We start from the raw sequence: 17,449 nt of genomic DNA on the forward strand, positions 1-17,449 counted from the left end.
ATTAAATTCTCCACAGTTTCTGAGGAACAGATCAAATAAATCACTAGCTAAAGTCTGAAATAGAAACACAAAATGTTGGAAATATTCAGCAGGTCAGGAATGAAACAATTTATGTTCCAGGTTAATGACCTTTCACCAGAATTAATTCGAAATATCTGTTATAAATATATGAATGTCAAAATTAGACATAATGTAGATGAAAAATTAACGAGTGGAAGTAGGGTGGCTAAGGATAAAACTGTCATGATGGCCATATTAAACCTTAAAACCCTACAATTCTCTACATTGCTGCTTTTTATAAGTTAATCATAATGCATTCTGAACATTAATTGAAAATAGCGCTGATGATTATGCCTGCTTTTTTTTCTTAGGGTGGTTTAGTGCTGTTTCAGATTATTTCCACACACTTTTTAAACCTGAAGTATGATGGAAAATTGATGCGACAAAGAAATAAATATGTTTTGCTGTGATTGTTGAAAAGTAAAACCGGAAATAGTTAACACTTGAGTTTAATAGAATTTCTGTTGAATAGGGGAAATCAAAACCAATTAAAATTGTGACCAGACTTACTGTGATTGTCTCTGATGCCTCTCACTGCAATGATCTGGTGAGTACAGATTCTTAATGTCTAATCTTATGGAGATTTGATTTCCAGGATGTAAATTTTTTTTTTCAAACTAATTAAAAGATTATGTTGTACAATGCAGAAGAAAAGACATTAGGGCTGTTGACACATAACATTTTTAAGTGTTGGTTGATGAAGGAAGTTGAGAGAAACTGAATCATATTCAGAAAGGGTTGCTTTTAAATAAGGTATGGTAGAAGTTGACTAGGGAAAAGGAATTACAGGAGACAGCAACAGCTCCTTTAGGACTGATTTTTGAAACAACAGCAGCTGAAATAGTAAGGTGTGGAGAGTTTGTAAGGTACTATCTTATTGGTGAGCAGAGTGAAGCACAACAATGATGTTATATATGAAAATGAAGAAGGTGTAGATTAGGGTTTTAACTGCAATAGTATGGGGAGGCAAAAGTCCACAAATTCAGGTGGCATAATTTTGATCACCCTTTAATTAGAGCAATTTTCAGCTTTTCAGCAAAGAGCAGCAGTGATCTTGGAATGAGGAGAGTAGCGAAAAAAGTGGAGCTGAATATATTTGGGTATGAATGTGGAAGCCTACCCCATTAAATGACTTGATCAACTGAGGAGTATTCCATTTGGGTGGTAGCCTATGAAATTTTAAACCTGATTAAGAACATTTGATTTTATTAACACTAAAGTTGTCTGTCAACTGTCTTTAGATTTTGCCAAATCTGTGAAATTTGACCTGATGTCAGGAAAATTATTGTTCTAAATTGTACAGGTTAGCTAGTTTCAGATTATTTAAAGTTACGTTTAAAATGAGAGTTTCATGCATGTGTTCAAAATACATTTTCATGATAACCATTGTTATTTTTCATTTTGTATGTGTTTGAGAACTGCAGAAACGTAAATGTAGGGCCAATTTATTTTACAGCCTGTGAACAACTTGGGCAATGACCACTCAGGAAAAATATGGTGTGAATATGAAAATGATATGTGCGATGTCGAAATTAAAAAGTCAGATTTATCATCCTAGGTTTTCATGGCTAGCTAAGAAACTTGCTAGTTCGCGGCTCAGAGCTTATTAGCACATATTAATATGTCATTATTACTGAAGTTTGCCTCATTTTATGTAATTTGTTATTTTCCCAATCAGTAGAGAGAATCTAGATAGCAGCTGATAACTAGATGAAAGCCTGAGTCTACCTGCTACTTGCCAGTGTCTTCTCTGGCCTCCATCTTGGCCAGCATTTCGCAACACCTCATGCAGGCTTCATGGGCAGTGACTACCTGCATCCCCCACAATTGGAAGTTGCCATTGGCTAAGTGCCAGGCTTATCACTTAATGGCTCATTTTAAACTTGCTTATAATACAGGCGAGCACTGCAGTACTGCATTTTTTGGAGTTCACTGACACTATCTTCTGATAGGCACCCATGTCAGTCATCAAAACACAGTGCATCTCAGGACTCTTAGCTTGCTTACTTGGTGCTCACTCACTTTGCACTTACTGGATGCTTACAGCATCTCTGCTTTGCATTGCCTTTTAATGCAAACAAATAGGCATCATCATGTTTGGCAGCAACGAACAGTCAAGGGGGACTGTTGTCAGTCGGGGGCCTTCTTGTCTCAGGAAAGGTGGTGAGGTGCCCCAAGTGAACAAGTGGGAAGCGCAAAGGACAGTTAGAGTTAGTAGATTGGACAGATGGAGTGTATGAGAGCCAGTCTAGACAGGTAGACAGTCTTGGTGGGAGGTGGGTGCAACAGTAGAGTTAGTGAATATGAGGGATGATGCTACTTCATTTGAGGAGCACGAAAAGATCATCAGTCATCTTGCAGCATTGGTGCATATTCCCCCAGTCCCCATGGACACCACACTGACCCAGGTGGCTAGTTCAAACCAGTGCTTGAAATGATGCACAGCTGGGGGTTAAATATGACAGCCACGGTGTGAATGCTAGAAGTTCCTGGCATTAACAAGCATCTTGCTGCTGCTGAGCATGTGAGAGCAGAGGCATAGTGCATGTTTAATGAGATAAGAAGTGTTAAAATAGTGAGAGGGGAAAAAATTGCTAGGACTTGCAGTGGGACACCCCCTTCTCCCCCAATAAAACTCCCCGAAATTTGTCACTTCGTTTAATTTTTTTGGAAAATTTAGCTCTTGTTCCTCTGCAAACAAAGCACGTTGGTAGCTAAGTGTTAGAACAAATGTAATCTAGTCATATTTCTGCTTTACTTGCATTAAAGTTTCATTTAAACAAAGTTAATGTTCTGCCCTGACATTTAATACTCAGTTTTGTTCCAGAGAACTACCTCCCCGCATACCAGATCATATGACATTGTGGCTGTGTTACCAAAAACAGAGAAGTTGTTTCATGTAAGTCCAGAAGCTTGAAGAGAGGGTAATTTACAAATATCTATCTACAAATGAACATATTCTTGCTTTTATTTCAGTTGTTCTTTTAGGTGTATGGCTTTTTTAAAAAAAAATCTGCTAATTTAGCATCTACAAATAATTTTTTTCCTCTCCGCATCAATATTAAAACTTGTGAACGTAATAAGTGAATATGCGAATCAAGTCCAATCCTCCCTTTCACAAACTATGTCTGTCTAAACTGAAACTGTCTGTTTTTGGCTTAAGTCATCTTCATAAGCAGGATGTTCCTGCAGCGTTAACCTGCCCAATATAAGAGCCTAGGTGTTGGAAACATAGATTAAAGAATCTAGGACAGAAAAACTTACAATAGTGATGGTATCTGCCAGCTGCTGGACCTCTTGATGTTGTGTAATAAAAAATCAACTAGAAGAACCCCACCTGTAAAGATATTATCGAACTCCTGTAATAGTTTAATGAGAATGTTTGCTGTTCTCCCTGCTTCAACTTGCTGCACATCCCAGCAAGTTTCCCGTTTCAGATCTTGCGTGATGAGGTTGTTACGCTCACAGTCAAGTTGTTCTTATGAATGGGTGGTAATTTCGGAGTTCCCGAGATATAGGAGATGTCCCTATGGTATGGCAAATTGCATATGTCACTCTGCTTTTTAAGAAGGATGAAAGACGAAAATCAGGGAATTACAGACCAATTAGCCTAACATCTCTGGTGGAGAAATTGTTGGAGTCTATAGCCCAAGATGGAGTAACTGAATACCTTAAATTTTAATTTCATCAGCAAGAGCCAGCATGGATTCATGGTAGGTAGGTCATGTCTGACAAACCTTATTGAACCTCCAGAAAGAATTTTATCAAATTCTATGTAAGAAACTGTCAACTAATGAGGGCAAATTACTGACATAGCTGGGAAATTGGTTGAGTGGCAAATGTCAGAAAATAAGGATAATGGGTAGGTACTCAAATTGGCAGGATGTGATCAGTGGTGTCCTGTAAGGATCTGTATTAGGGCCTGAATTATTCACATTATTTATTAACATTTGGATAATGGCGCAAAATCTCCTATATTCAAATTTTCTGATGACATAAAATTAGGCGGCACTGTGAACAGTGTAGATGATAGCATAAAATTTCCAAGGATATTGACAGACCAAGTGAATGGGCAAAGCTGTGGAAGATGAAGTTCAATGTAGGCAAATATGAAGTTATCCATTTTAGACCAAAATGTAGTAGATCAGGGTACTTTCTAGATGGTATGACATTAAATGTAGTGGATGTCCAAAGAAACTTGAGGGAGTTCCAGTGCATAGATCTTTAAAACTGCTCCAATGTGTCCAGGGATATGCAGGTTGGGTGGATTAGCCACAATGAATATAGGGTTATGGAGACAGGGTGGGGGAACTAGGTCCGGGTGGGATACTCTTTGGATGGTCATTGTGGTTTCAATAGGCCAAGTGGCCTCTTTCCTCATTGTAGGGATCCTATGAAAATGTCACCAAGAGGTGCAGTAAATGATCAAGAAAGCTAATGGAATGCTGGCCTTTATTTCTAAAGGACTGGAGTACAAGGAAGCAGAAGTCATGCTGCAGATATATAAAACACTTTGAGCAGATCTGGGCAGCACAGCTTAGAAAAGATATATTGCCGTTGGAGGAAGTACAACCTACGTTTGCAAAAATGATACCTCAGTAGTTCGCTTATGAGGAGAGCTTATGCAAACTAGGTCATGACAAAGAAGATTAACAAAGGCAGAGCAGTGGATGTTATCTACATGGACTTCAGTAAAGCTTTCGACAAGGTTCTGCATGGGACATTGGATAGCAAGGTTGGATCACATGGAACACAGGGAGATCTAGCCATTTTGATACAAAATTGGCTCTAAGTTAGGAGACAGGGTGGTGATGGAGGGTTGCTTCTCAGACTGGAGACCTGTGACCAGCAGTGTGCCACAAGGATCAGTGCTGTATCCACTGCTTTTTGTCATTTATGTAAATGATTTGGATGTGAATACAGGAGGTATGGTTAGAAAGTTTGCAGATGACAGCAAAGAAAGTTACCTCAGAGTACAGTGGGACCTTGATCAGATGGGCAAATGGGCCGAAGAGTGGCAGGTGGAGTTTAATGCAGATAAATGTGAGGTGCTGCATCTTGGAAAATTTGGCAAATCAGGACATGACTTACACACTTAATGGTAAGGCCCTGCGGTGTGTTACTGAACAAAGAGACCTTGGGATGCAGGTTCATAGTTCCTTGAGTCACAGGTAGACAGGGTAGTGAAGAAGGCATCTAGTACACTTGCCTTTATTGGTCAGTGCATTGAGTGTAAGAGTTGGGAGGTCATGTATAGGACATTGTTAGGCCACTTTTGGAATACCGCATTCAATTCTGGTCACCCTGTTATAGGAAAGATATTGTGAGAGGATTCAGAAAAGATTTACAAGGATGTTGCCAGGGTTGGAGGGGTTGGGCTATAGGGAGAGGCTGAATAGGCAGGAGCTATTTTCCCTGGAGTGTTGGAGGCTGAGGGTGACCACATCGAAGTTTATAAAATCATGAGGGGCATGGATAGGATGAATAGTCAACTCTTTTTCCTGGGATAGGGGAGTCCAAAACTGGAGAGCATAGGTTTAAGGTGAGAGGGGAAAGATTTAAAAGGGACCTAAGGGGCAACTTTTTCATGCAGAGGGTGGTGCATGTATAGAATGAGCTGCCAGAGGACGTGGTGGAGGCTAGTACAATTACAACATTTTAAAATGCATATGGATGGCTATATGAATAGGAAGGGTTTAGAGGGATATGGACTAATGCTGGCAAATGGGATAGATTAATTTAGGATATCTGGGGAGGGCTTGCCTCTCCTCCCCACCCCCAATATGCATGGTCCACCTGCGTTATCTTGTCTCATCCCACTAAATTATCTTCACTTAGAACATCTTTACTATCAAGCACCCTTTAAACAAATTAACAGAAAATATATGCATTACAATGAAATATTTGGCATCTTGTGCAGAAAGATTCAGACATAACTAATAGTAAGAAAGGATTGGTGACAGGAGATAAATAAACACCCCAAATAAAAATGAGAGAGAAAATAGCGAAAAGTAAAAGAGAAATAACTAATTAAAGAATGGGTTATCACAAAAGCAAGACAGTTTTCATTCTTTTCTCCAGGAGCAAAATTGTAACTTTTTAAAAAGCTATTCATCCCTTTGTGCTGTCCTATTCATTCCTATTCCCAAAATGAAATTTCACTTCTAAATATGATAGAATTGTGGAGATCCTGTTTAATTAAGCAAAACTTACTTTGTTAAACCTTGTTTTTAATGAAATATTTTTGTGACATAACAAATTACTATTTAACAGGTAGCTTGTATGACCTTGGACATCGACTTAATTTGTATTAATGTGATCGAGAAACAACCATACCATTTTAGACGGCCTTCAGTCAATGGGGTAAGTACTGTTTGCTCAGCAAAAGGTAGATTAGAAATAAATAATCATTTTACAAAATGGCCATTTTTACCTGAAAAATGTGTTAATAAAAAGTAGAAGATCACCAATAACATCAAATTTGCTTTGATCGCAAGCAGTAAATAGCAGGATGTGAAGTATTTTGCATAATAACTGGAAATATTGAGTTGAGTCTGGCACAGATCTTGCCAAACCAAATGGAAGATAGAATTTGGAAAGCTCACGGTATAAGATACTAACAGCATTCCAAAATTATTAAATAGCAAAGGGGCAAAAGGAGGAGAGGAAACAAGTAGAATAAATATCATTTAGAGGAGCAGTGCTAGGGAAGCTAAATGCTGCTGAAGACTGAAGTCTCCTGGACCTGATGAGATTCATCCTAACATATTAAAAGGAAGTAGCCACAGACATCATGGATGCACTAATAGTAATCTCCAATAATCTATACTTTCTGGAAAAGTCCCAGAAGTTTGGAAAGCTGCTAATGTACCATCTTTCAAAATAAAGGGAGGAAGACAAAAAAACAGGTTAACTACAGTTCAGAGATATTAGGAACTACAGATGCTGGAGAATCTGAGATAACAAGGTGTAGAACTGGATGAACACAGCAGGCCAAACAGCATCAGAGGAGCAGAAAAGCTGACGTTCTGGGCCTAGACCCTTCTTCAGAAAAGGATTTTCTGCAGAAGGGTCTAGGCCCGAAACATCAGCTTTCCTGCTCCTCTGATGCTGCTTGGCCTGCTGTGTTCATCCAGCTCTACGCCTTAACTACAGTTCAGTTAGTTCTGAGTCTGCTATTGAGAAAATGTTAGTCTATTGTAAAGGATGTAATAGCAGAGCATTTAGAAATACATAATATGATCATGACTTATGTTGGGGGGGTGGTGCGTGTCAGCACCCAGGGAGAGGTGAGGGGGTCAGAGATCAGGAGACGGACAATCTTATGACCTGGGAGAGAACCAGAAGGGAAGTTGGGGGAAGAAAGCTGCGTGGAGTACAGCAGACCCACCATCAGCCTGGTGGGCCCTCTTTCCTCTTCACTCTGAGAGATTCACTTCCTTCCTGTGTCTGATGACGCCTCTCCCCACTGCTTAACTGCATTTCAGATTGTGCCTGCTTTCCTGCGCAGTACTGCATTTGCATGTGATGTAGTACATAAATTCTACATGACCATATTGTTTTCGGAATCATGCGCATGCACTACCAAATTAGCCCACATGTGTAGCTGCCCACAGTTGCGAATGTCAGCAAACATGTATTACTGACCTTGTGACAAATGAGAATGCACTAAACTCAAATTTGTATATGACACAAAAATAAATGTGAATGCATCTGGTGAGGCTGACAGTTTGCAGAAGGATTTAGAATGAAGAAGTGAGTGGGGGGAGAAAACTTGGCAGATGGAATATAGTATCGGAAAATAAGAGGTTATGCTCTTTGGTAGGAGGAATAAAGGAACTGAATATTATTTAAATGGAGAAAGACTGCAGAAAGCTCTAGAACAGCGGAATTTCGGAGTCCTTGTCCATGAATCTCAAAAAAGCTAGTGTGCAAGTTCAGCAGGTAAAAGGGAAGGCAAATGGAATGTGGCCTTTATTTCAAAGGGTATAAAAGTAGAGAGGTTCAGCAAAAGCTATGCCAAGTACTAGTCCAAACACAGAATACTGTGAACAGTTTTCAGCCCTTTATCTAAGGAAAGATAAACTGGCATTGGAGGCAGTCCAGAGAAGGTTGACATGCAAGGATTGTCTTATGGGTAGGAGTTGACTAGATTGGACCTCTATTTGTTGGAATATAGAAGAATGAGATGCGACCTTATTGAAACATACAAGATTCTTAGAGTACTTGTTAGGGTTTTGAGAAACATGATCAAATGGTGGAGCAGACTCGAAGGGTTGAATGGCTTACTTCTGTTCCTCCATTTTACGGTATTATAACTGGTAATGTTCCTAAATGCCCTCAAGAGGCTGCTGATGAGCTGCTTTTGAACTGTTGCAGTCCACGATGGGTCAGTATTACCACAGTGCTATAAAACTGTTAGTTCCAGGATTTTAACCCAGTGACAGTGAAGGACAGGGTTATAGTTCCAAGTCAGGATGATGTGCACCTTGAAGAGGAATTTGCAGGTGATGGGACTTGCATGTATCAACTGCCTTTGTCTGTATAGGTGATAGGGGTCACTGGTTTAGAAAGTGAAAGTGCTGCTGAAGGAGCTTTAGACTGCAAATTGTAGGTGGTACACTGTCAGTGGTAAAGAGAATGAATGCTGAAGGTGGTGGAGGGGTTCCAATCCAGCAAACTGTTTTTAACTAGAAACAAGCTACTTGTGGTATTTTCTCTACTTTTCTACCCTGTGTGTTGCATATATTATTTTTTTCTTTTCTTGTAGCACCCTCATTGATGTTGAGTTCCTAAGTCATTATAGAGCAGGTTCTACATGTCCCAAGAACTACCTCAGCCAGCATTGATGACATTGTGATGATGACACTACACTCTAGCCAATCTAGAACATCAACCCCGTATAGTCATCACAAATGGGAAACATTTAAGGCATCCATCTTAAGTTGGCATTTTTTCCAGTGTGAATATGTCCTTCATTTCTATCTTTTTCCATAGTTTGATTTGAATTATTTATGAGGATTTATCTCTTCTGTCTTGTGCAACATTTGATCTTAAGTTCTTCTGAACTGGCTTCATTGTTCCTTATATTGAAAAGCCTGGATTTTCCGGTCTTTCCCCATAACGAAAGGATTAGTATTGTAGCTTCATTTACTACTATCTTGAATAAGTCCTTCAGACTTCAGCCATGTAAGCTGGACATATACTCCATGAGGTCAGGCCTAAACCCTGGCTAGTTTTAACACGATTTTCCTTGTCCTCCACTTTTTTCTGGCAGTATGATTCATCATTCAGTTGTTCTTTTTTTTTATTATTTGCTCTTCAGTGCCTGGACATGTTAAATGCTAAGCTATTAATGTCATTGTCCTCAGTATTGTCACCTGAAGTTATTTCAGCACCGTTTGTAGATTATCTGTATCATCCAAAATTTTCCTACAATGTAAGTATTTTATACCTGTCGATACTGAAGTTCGTCTAGCTATTCATTTTCCAGCTGGTAGATTTTTATCTGCCCTGACATGTTGTTACACCACTATTTTGCCTCTATCAAATTTTTAACTTTCACAGTCAAGTATATATTTGAACACTATTTAAATTATGCACAATTTCATACTTTATCATTCTAGTTACTATTTTTGTGACCCCACCATGTCTACTTATTGGCTAATGTTCTGAACCAGAGCTCCTCTGTCTTTCATTTAACTACCTCTGCCCTCTGTACTGCCCTCCCCTTTCTATTGAATACTTATGGTATATAGAACTATATACTAGTTCTATGGTTATAGCTAGACCATTCTTCCATTTATGTGGGTGGTTCCAGTGATGAGCAACCTTATTTTCCTGAATCTTTTCTGCAATCTCTAATCTCATTTTATCATTCCTAAAGTGTGGTTCCCAGAACTAAACATAATGCACCAGTTGTGGCCAAACCAATGTGGTATACTTAGTCATAACTTCCTTGCTTTTGTCCACTATGTCCTATTTATAATGTTCAGTGTGTTTTAACTACAATTTTTAACTTGCCCTGCTGCCTTCAATGATTTTTGCCCGTGTACTCCCAGATTGCTTTTGCACTCTCTTTAGAATTGGACTTTTTCTGTTATTTTTTACATCCCCTATCAAAACGAACCCCCTCATTTCTAGGCATTAAACTTCATGTGCCAATTCCAACAACCTGTCTCTGTACTTTTGAAGTTTGACACTATCCTTCTCATTTCATAATAGTTTCAAGTTTCATGTTATCTGCAAATTATGAAATTGCGCCTGAACACCACTGTATGGAATCAGGCATCAGCTGTGAATTCACAGCACTGTAAACAACTCTATTAATGGCAATAGTGTTACTCAAAATATATATGCATGTATAGATTATGGATAACATCAATTGTTGGTAATGGTATTATTTTATTGATGCCACAAATTATATTGGTTTTAAAAGAAGTACAGAATGCTTGGCTGGAGGTTTTAGTTTTATGGACATTTTTCCATCATCTTACACCCCTGGGGCATTCCATCGTAAAACATCCTCCTGTCTGAAAAGTAACTGTTAACCTCTATCTTTCTTGTTCATTATGAAATGGTTTAAAATATTTTACTTTGGTCCCATTTGTGCCATGAATTCTAACTTTTCTCACAAGTGTGGACTTCAGATGCTTTTTGGAAATCTATATGCATCTCACCAAGAGCACTGCTTTCACCAACCCTCACTTGAGCAGGTTAATTAAACATGATTTCTTCTTCACTAATCCGTGCTGACTTTCCTTTATTAACCTACATTTGCCCATATGTCTATTAATTTTGTCCCAAATGATCATTTTCATAATTTTCCTGACAACTAAGATTAAACTAACTAGCCTATTGCTGCTGACCTTACCTCTACACCCTTTATTTGAACAATTCACTGTAAGCTTGTCACTCTGCAAAAGTGTAATACTTTAATATATACATTAATATCCTCCATTGATCCTATATCCTATTGTTATCCCAGGTTTGAATTTCACTTGCTAACTCTGCAGTTTTTGCTCCAGTCTAGGAAATCCCCTGAACATCCACTGCAGTATCTACCAATTTTCTTGCCCGAGGCATGTAAGCTGCAGTACCCCTTTCTCTGTGCACATGTCACCCAAATACCGCCTAAAGGTCAATTCTCCACCATCTTTCTTGACCCTCTTTCTACTGCTTGCCATTCAGTTTACTTAGCAGAAGTCTAGCATTCTGAATGATCTTTTTAAAGGTCAACTGTACATCAAATCCTTGAGCCTGCCCTTTCCATTTGTAATTCTTGCTTAGTTTAGCAAATATATAGAACAGATTAAAACCTGATGCATTTATAGTCATTGCTTCCTCTTTACTGAAGCCACCTTACCACATCACTTGTTCTAACAATGGCTGCGGTATGATCCATGACAGTATATTCCATCTTGGCTTGGTCCTTTTATTCATTTGAAAGTCCACTATAAATTAGCAACACAAACGTGCATTCCTTGCCTGTCTTCATCATCTTCCCTTCTCCAAATTTTATAAAAATAGCAAAAATCCTGGCAAGTGAAAAGAATACAATGAATACCAATAGGTGGCAAAATAAATCTCAAGAAAAATGTATGAAAAGAAACTGACAAGGGATATTAAAAGCGCTGCAAAAATTACTATTATATGTAATATTGCATAACTGCATTATGTGACAACATAGTATTCAATATTTTATCATGTCACAGTGGGTCTTCAGTTATACTGTTTCCAAGTTTGCTTGAGTAATAATTACAGATATGAACAGTCAGACGTGGCACTGTATGGAATCAGGCATCAGCTGTGAATTCACAGCACTGTAAACAACTCTATTAATGGCAATAGTGTTACTCAAAATATATATGCATGTATAGATTATGGATAACATCAATTGTTGGTAATGGTATTATTTTATTGATGCCACAAATTATATTGGTTTTAAAAGAAGTACAGAATGCTTGGATGGAGGTTTTAGTTTTATGGACATTTTTCCATCATCTTTTTGGCTCCCAGAGACTGTGAGCTATGACTCTGCAATAGCAGATATGCTGCCTTCACAGAAATGAAAATCACAATTGTCATGGACCAGGCCACATCCCCTTCAAATATATCAAAGAGATAGCCCAGACCCTAACTTTTACCTTGTTTAAAGGCAGTTGTATGGTGCTGTATTCCAGGTGTAATTTAATCGGTTACTATACTCGGCTTTAAGCAAAATACACTTGTATTTTTACCCTACAGTTAAAATAAAACAAAAGAAAGAGGAATTGGTATAACTTCAGTGGAAGACTTAACAGAACATTAGATTATTTAACTAGCAAACAGCAACTGTTCCAATGTAGTAACATCCCATAAAGGCAGCCTTGGCAAAGGCAAAGTGAGTGAAACAGATTGTCTCACATGTGATTCTGGCAGCAGAGACAACTCCAGCTATTTGCTGTGGCCTAGAGAGATGTAACAGCTTCCATAATCAACTTTAATACCCCAGCAAGTACTGAAAGCTAAATTAAAATCCTGGTTCTGTGGGAGCTTGACTCCACCCATTCATGCTGCTTCTATTGTTCCAACTCTCTTTTTAAAAAAAAAAAGGACCCCAAGGCTGCACAAGCTGTTTGCTTTATTGGCTTTGAATAGACATCTCAATACCTATGGCTGCCTTCAAAAAAAAAGGACAAAATACACCTGTTAAAGCCATAGTATTGACACACAAGTAACCATTTACACAAACAATTAGAGCTTACTGTACACAAGATATACAAAAAGAAACATTCTTTTTGGCCAACATGTCAAGGATTGACTTTTAGATTTACCTGGGTGATAACCTGGCTAGTATTAAATTAGGAGAGATTACCTAATCTAGGATTGTGTTGCTCAAAAGGTTAAGAGGTGAGTTGAACCAAGTCTTCAAGATCGTGTAGCTAGTTTCTCAGTGTTCAATATCTGAAATCAGCAAGTTGCAGGTTTGAATATACGTCTCCCCTGACTAATTGATTTACCAGTGCCACAACAGGCTCAATCACTTAAAATGTTATTTTTCTTTTTTTTTTGTTGCCTATATCTCCATCTCTAAGTATCTAGCGTCATTCTGGAGGACAAGAGCCATCAGAAATTTGTATAGTCCTTTTTAATTTTCATCATCTGTCAACCTAGTAGCTATTGAAATCAAGGGTGCAAGCATTATAATTGGTTATTCTGTTGACTTTCTGAAGACTTGCACTTCAGCGCGCACACACACACACACACACACACACACACACACACACACACACACACACACACAGTTGTTTAAAAGTATAGTAGCTAAATGATTTATCTCCTGTTAAGCCAATAAAAATGTTGGTGATACGCAAATTTTACAGTTGGAAGCACTATGAAACATTTCCTTTAGGGGGTGCTGTTGTTGCAGACCGAAACAAGTAGGTTTCCTTCTGTATTATCACTTCTTAATTCTTCAACAAATTGACTGTTTCATTTTGAAAGTCGTAAGTATACTTAATTGTTGACGACGACTAATACTGTTTGAGGATTTGTGTTGAGTATATTCTTTTCCTTAAAATTGTTTTCAAATAAATAATTCCTCCTGCCCATTCTTGAAGCCAATAAAATGTCTTGATATATCAACAAATGGCTATGATTAATGGGTCTTCAACTGAAATGAAGATTGCCAATATAAACAATTAATTTGGATCTTAAGTTAGCATAAATATTATTTATCATTTTCCAGGAGACAGATCATCTCTTATTCTGCTTCTTGCATAGCTACTCCATTTTTTTTTGTTTTATTTCATACAACAGAGTACATGAATCCCTTCACAGAGTAAGTACCACTGAATGAATTATTTGGATTCACAAATGTAACTGGTGCAATGCCCTTTCAAAATTTGTACCAGTAAATGTAATTCTGCCTGCCATTTGACACTTGTGCTATGTTTGGACGCAGAATAAATACTTCAAAAGTTGCATTTAATTTCGGTAAAGGGAAAGATGAAATGCATCACAAAAATTTGAAAATTGTGTTAAAATTGAATGCAGTTTAATTTGGTTTAGAATTGGATTTGGATTTTACATAAAAGTGGCATATAAATGCAACATCTGAAGTTGAATTTATACATAAGATTAGGTCACAATTGCAATATGATATATATGCAATTCAGGGCACCAACAGGTGGTCGTACCTATGGCAAAGGTATAGTGAATGTGCAGTAGAAGTACTCCCAGAATTGAGTACATGAAGTAATTGAAAAACTGGGGCCGTTTTTGACTAACTATGAATGAAAGGAGAGGCAAATTTGACTTGCATGAAATATGAAAGATTTTAAGAAGATAAATAATAAAAGACTTCTTTTATTTGGCTGGTGTATCTGGTCATAAATCAGGTATTATTACAAGGAAATGAAACAATTGTGTATGATTAGTTGTGTATGATTAGGAGAATTCAGCAGTTGCTAAAATACCAGCCGGTTTATTCAACACTTAGTATGCACTTCCTACACACTAACGCTTCTTAGACAGCACACTATTCAAACCATGACCATAACCATCTAGGAGGGCAAGGGCAGCAGATATATCGAAACACCGCCACCTGCAAGTTCCCCTGCAAGCCACTCACCATCCAGACTTGGAAATATATCTCTGTTTCTTCAGTGTCGCTGGATCAAAATCCAGCTTGCTACTGTCTTCTCAAGGCCAAGTAGGGATGGACTATAAATGCTGGCCCATACAGCAATGCCCACATTCTGTGATTGAATTTTTTAAATGAGCAAATATTTCCTCCGTTCAATGTTGGGAAGTTTGAAGCCATCGTTTGCAGACTTCACTCCAAGTTCCATTCCCTAGCTATAGATTCTTGCTTTCCATGCGACAGTCTGAGATTTAAACCAGGCTATTCACAACAATAATGTCAGATTTAATGGCAAGATGACCAGCTGTGATTAGGATAAGTTAGAGGGTTTTAGTTAATTTCATAAGCAATAATCATAAATAATTTCAGGTTCATTTTTCATTTACTCTTCTGAAAGCTGTCAGGTTAAAAAGAAAGATGAGTTAAACTGCATAAAAGCTGAGATGCAGAAGTGCAACGTGGCTGATCCAGCATTAATCCTGAGGGAGTATTTGAAATAGACTGAGGATGACCCCAACTACACCAAGAAAGACAAATCAATGGGATTTAGTCAAGAATGGGAATGAAGTACAGGCCTCGGACAGGAGACAGAATGACCCCCGGGAAGATGGGGAGTGGTGAGAACAAGAGTAACAGGTGCCTCACCACTTCTAGAATGTGTTTTTAAAGAAAACAAGGTGTTTGCCTAAAATAGACTATTTCACAATTCAGTATATGTATTGTCTTCATGATTTGCAATGTACAAATATCTGATGAATCCTCATTGACTTAGCGTTCACCCTCAGAATCATTTCTGGGTGGATTCTCCCAATGTTGACTCAATAACCAATCATTGCGACCTGTTCAGAGAGTCCACAGCAGTGTCATCCTTTATTTTGTAGAGTTTGTTTAAAGTGTCTTGGCAGCCTTCATTATGTTAAACATGCCATGTAAATATACAGTAAATTGTTGGGGGTGAGAAATTAAGGAATATGTGAGTTATCTTAATTCTTGCCCTGCTCATTTGATGGAATTATCTGTCATCTTACTGAATACTTTCTAATTCTATTTCAGGCTATTGAGAGAGGAATTTACTTTGAACTAGCATATTCCCCTTCTATTAAAGATTCTACAATGAGAAGATATACCATTTCAAATGCACTTAGCCTGATGCAGATATGTAAAGGAAAGGTGAGCACAAGAGTTATCCTGTCCTGTCAAAAACTGTTTAATCAAGATTATGGATGAGGCTAAAGAAGTGTTCTGATTGTTGTTCAACAATTAGTTGTGTATAATTTTAATTGAGTTTTTAAAGTATTTGCTGTGAAACCAAGTATCATGGACAATGACAAAGCAAAACTTAATGATTTTTGAGTGGGATTTTGGAACCACAAGCTATTCCCAGTTATCTGAAAACATCTTCCACAATTAGTAATCTTTTGCAAAATCAAGGAACCGTGTGTTTTAATCACTTTGAACTTGCTTTAAGAGATCATGTTTAGAATGTTTGCCGCTCAACCTGTTTTTTAGCATCTGGAAGGGAACAGAAGCACAGCTTGGGTTGTTGTTCATTCTAGTGCCATCTTTTAATAGGCTCCCTGCCAGATAGTTGAAATCTGACTAAGGACAAGATTTTTGTCTAAAAATGGGTCCTGGCACATTTCGAATTGTTTTGTTGCATTGGAATTGTAACATCTACCTGATGGTTGCTGTATTGCCTTTTTTTTTGTACTTATTCATTCATGAGATGTGGGCATTGCTGGCTAGGTTAATTAAATGCTGTTTTATTCCTTTATGCACTGTTAAGCTTGTTATGCTGCCCTCCTTGAATTCTGAAGGTGGCATATTGTTATGTATAAAAACTTTTGATCATTGTGATCCCAATTCTTCTGTAGTAATTAGTTGATAAAATCAAATCTTTTTTTTCCATTTTCATCTAGATATCCTAGATTTAACATACCATGACAACTGCTTAAAAATATTACAATTATTATACACTTCAAAAAAAACAATAGTGATCTGGACTGTGGAGTTGCAATGACGGAAACTGGTGATGTTCACCATCAGTATCCTTTGAACTGACAACACTTTTGGCATCTCCCCAAAGTGTAACTGGGCTATTAATGGCGTTTTAAGTTATCATAAATGCCAAAAAGCATCTCTGATCCTGGAGAAGTAATTTTATTGTTGCAGAACTTTCATAACTTAGAAACATTTATGTATTTTGTTTCTAATGTGCATGCCCAATCTTCATTTTGGCTGTAAAATTTTAAATAATGAATGATTCTCAGTGTATTTTGCCTCCTAGCTTGGTTGTGAGAATTCTTCAATGTGAGTAACTGCTTGATGACATTGCTATATGCCTGGAAATCACTTTGTCCTGGCAATTTAAATTAACAACAGCAGATGGGGAGAAAATCTACACCTGAATCATAGAATCCCTACAGTGTGAAAACAGGCCCTTCGGCCCAACAAGTCCACACCAACCGTCAGTGCATCCCACCCAGACCAAGAGTCTAATAGATCTTTGATCAGCTTTCATTTGAGGTCAATAGCGAGAACTATCACTTTGCTGGCAGAAAAGTCTGGATCATTGTTAATGACAATGGCTAACACAATCGATTTTGGATTATTTTCTTCTTCTCAAATCTTGCCATTTGTTTACTAACTCAGTAGAGTTCCTGAGATAACAAGGTGTAGAGCTGGATGAACACAGCAGGCCAAGCAGCATCAGAGGAGCAGGAAAGCTGACGTTTCGGGCCTAGACCCTTCTTCAGAAATGGG

General features: G+C 38.0%; 1 protein-coding gene across 3 annotated transcripts in view; it reads left to right on the forward strand.

The window, feature by feature from the left end:
* The window catches only part of rpp30 (ribonuclease P/MRP 30 subunit), a 34,728-nt gene that overhangs the window by 11,776 nt on the left and 5,503 nt on the right, over positions 1-17,449 (forward strand). For all 3 annotated transcript variants that reach the window (XM_020512813.2, XM_048608920.1, XM_020512814.2), the window contains exons 5-8: positions 533-607; positions 2,888-2,959; positions 6,334-6,423; positions 15,740-15,856. In XM_020512813.2, coding sequence (XP_020368402.1) covers positions 533-607; positions 2,888-2,959; positions 6,334-6,423; positions 15,740-15,856 — 354 coding nt within the window. The remainder of the gene's footprint in view (positions 1-532; positions 608-2,887; positions 2,960-6,333; positions 6,424-15,739; positions 15,857-17,449) is intronic.

The sequence above is a fragment of the Rhincodon typus genome, chromosome 20, assembly GCF_021869965.1.
Source record: "Rhincodon typus isolate 14 chromosome 20, sRhiTyp1.1, whole genome shotgun sequence".
NCBI classification, from domain to species: Eukaryota; Metazoa; Chordata; class Chondrichthyes; order Orectolobiformes; family Rhincodontidae; genus Rhincodon; species Rhincodon typus.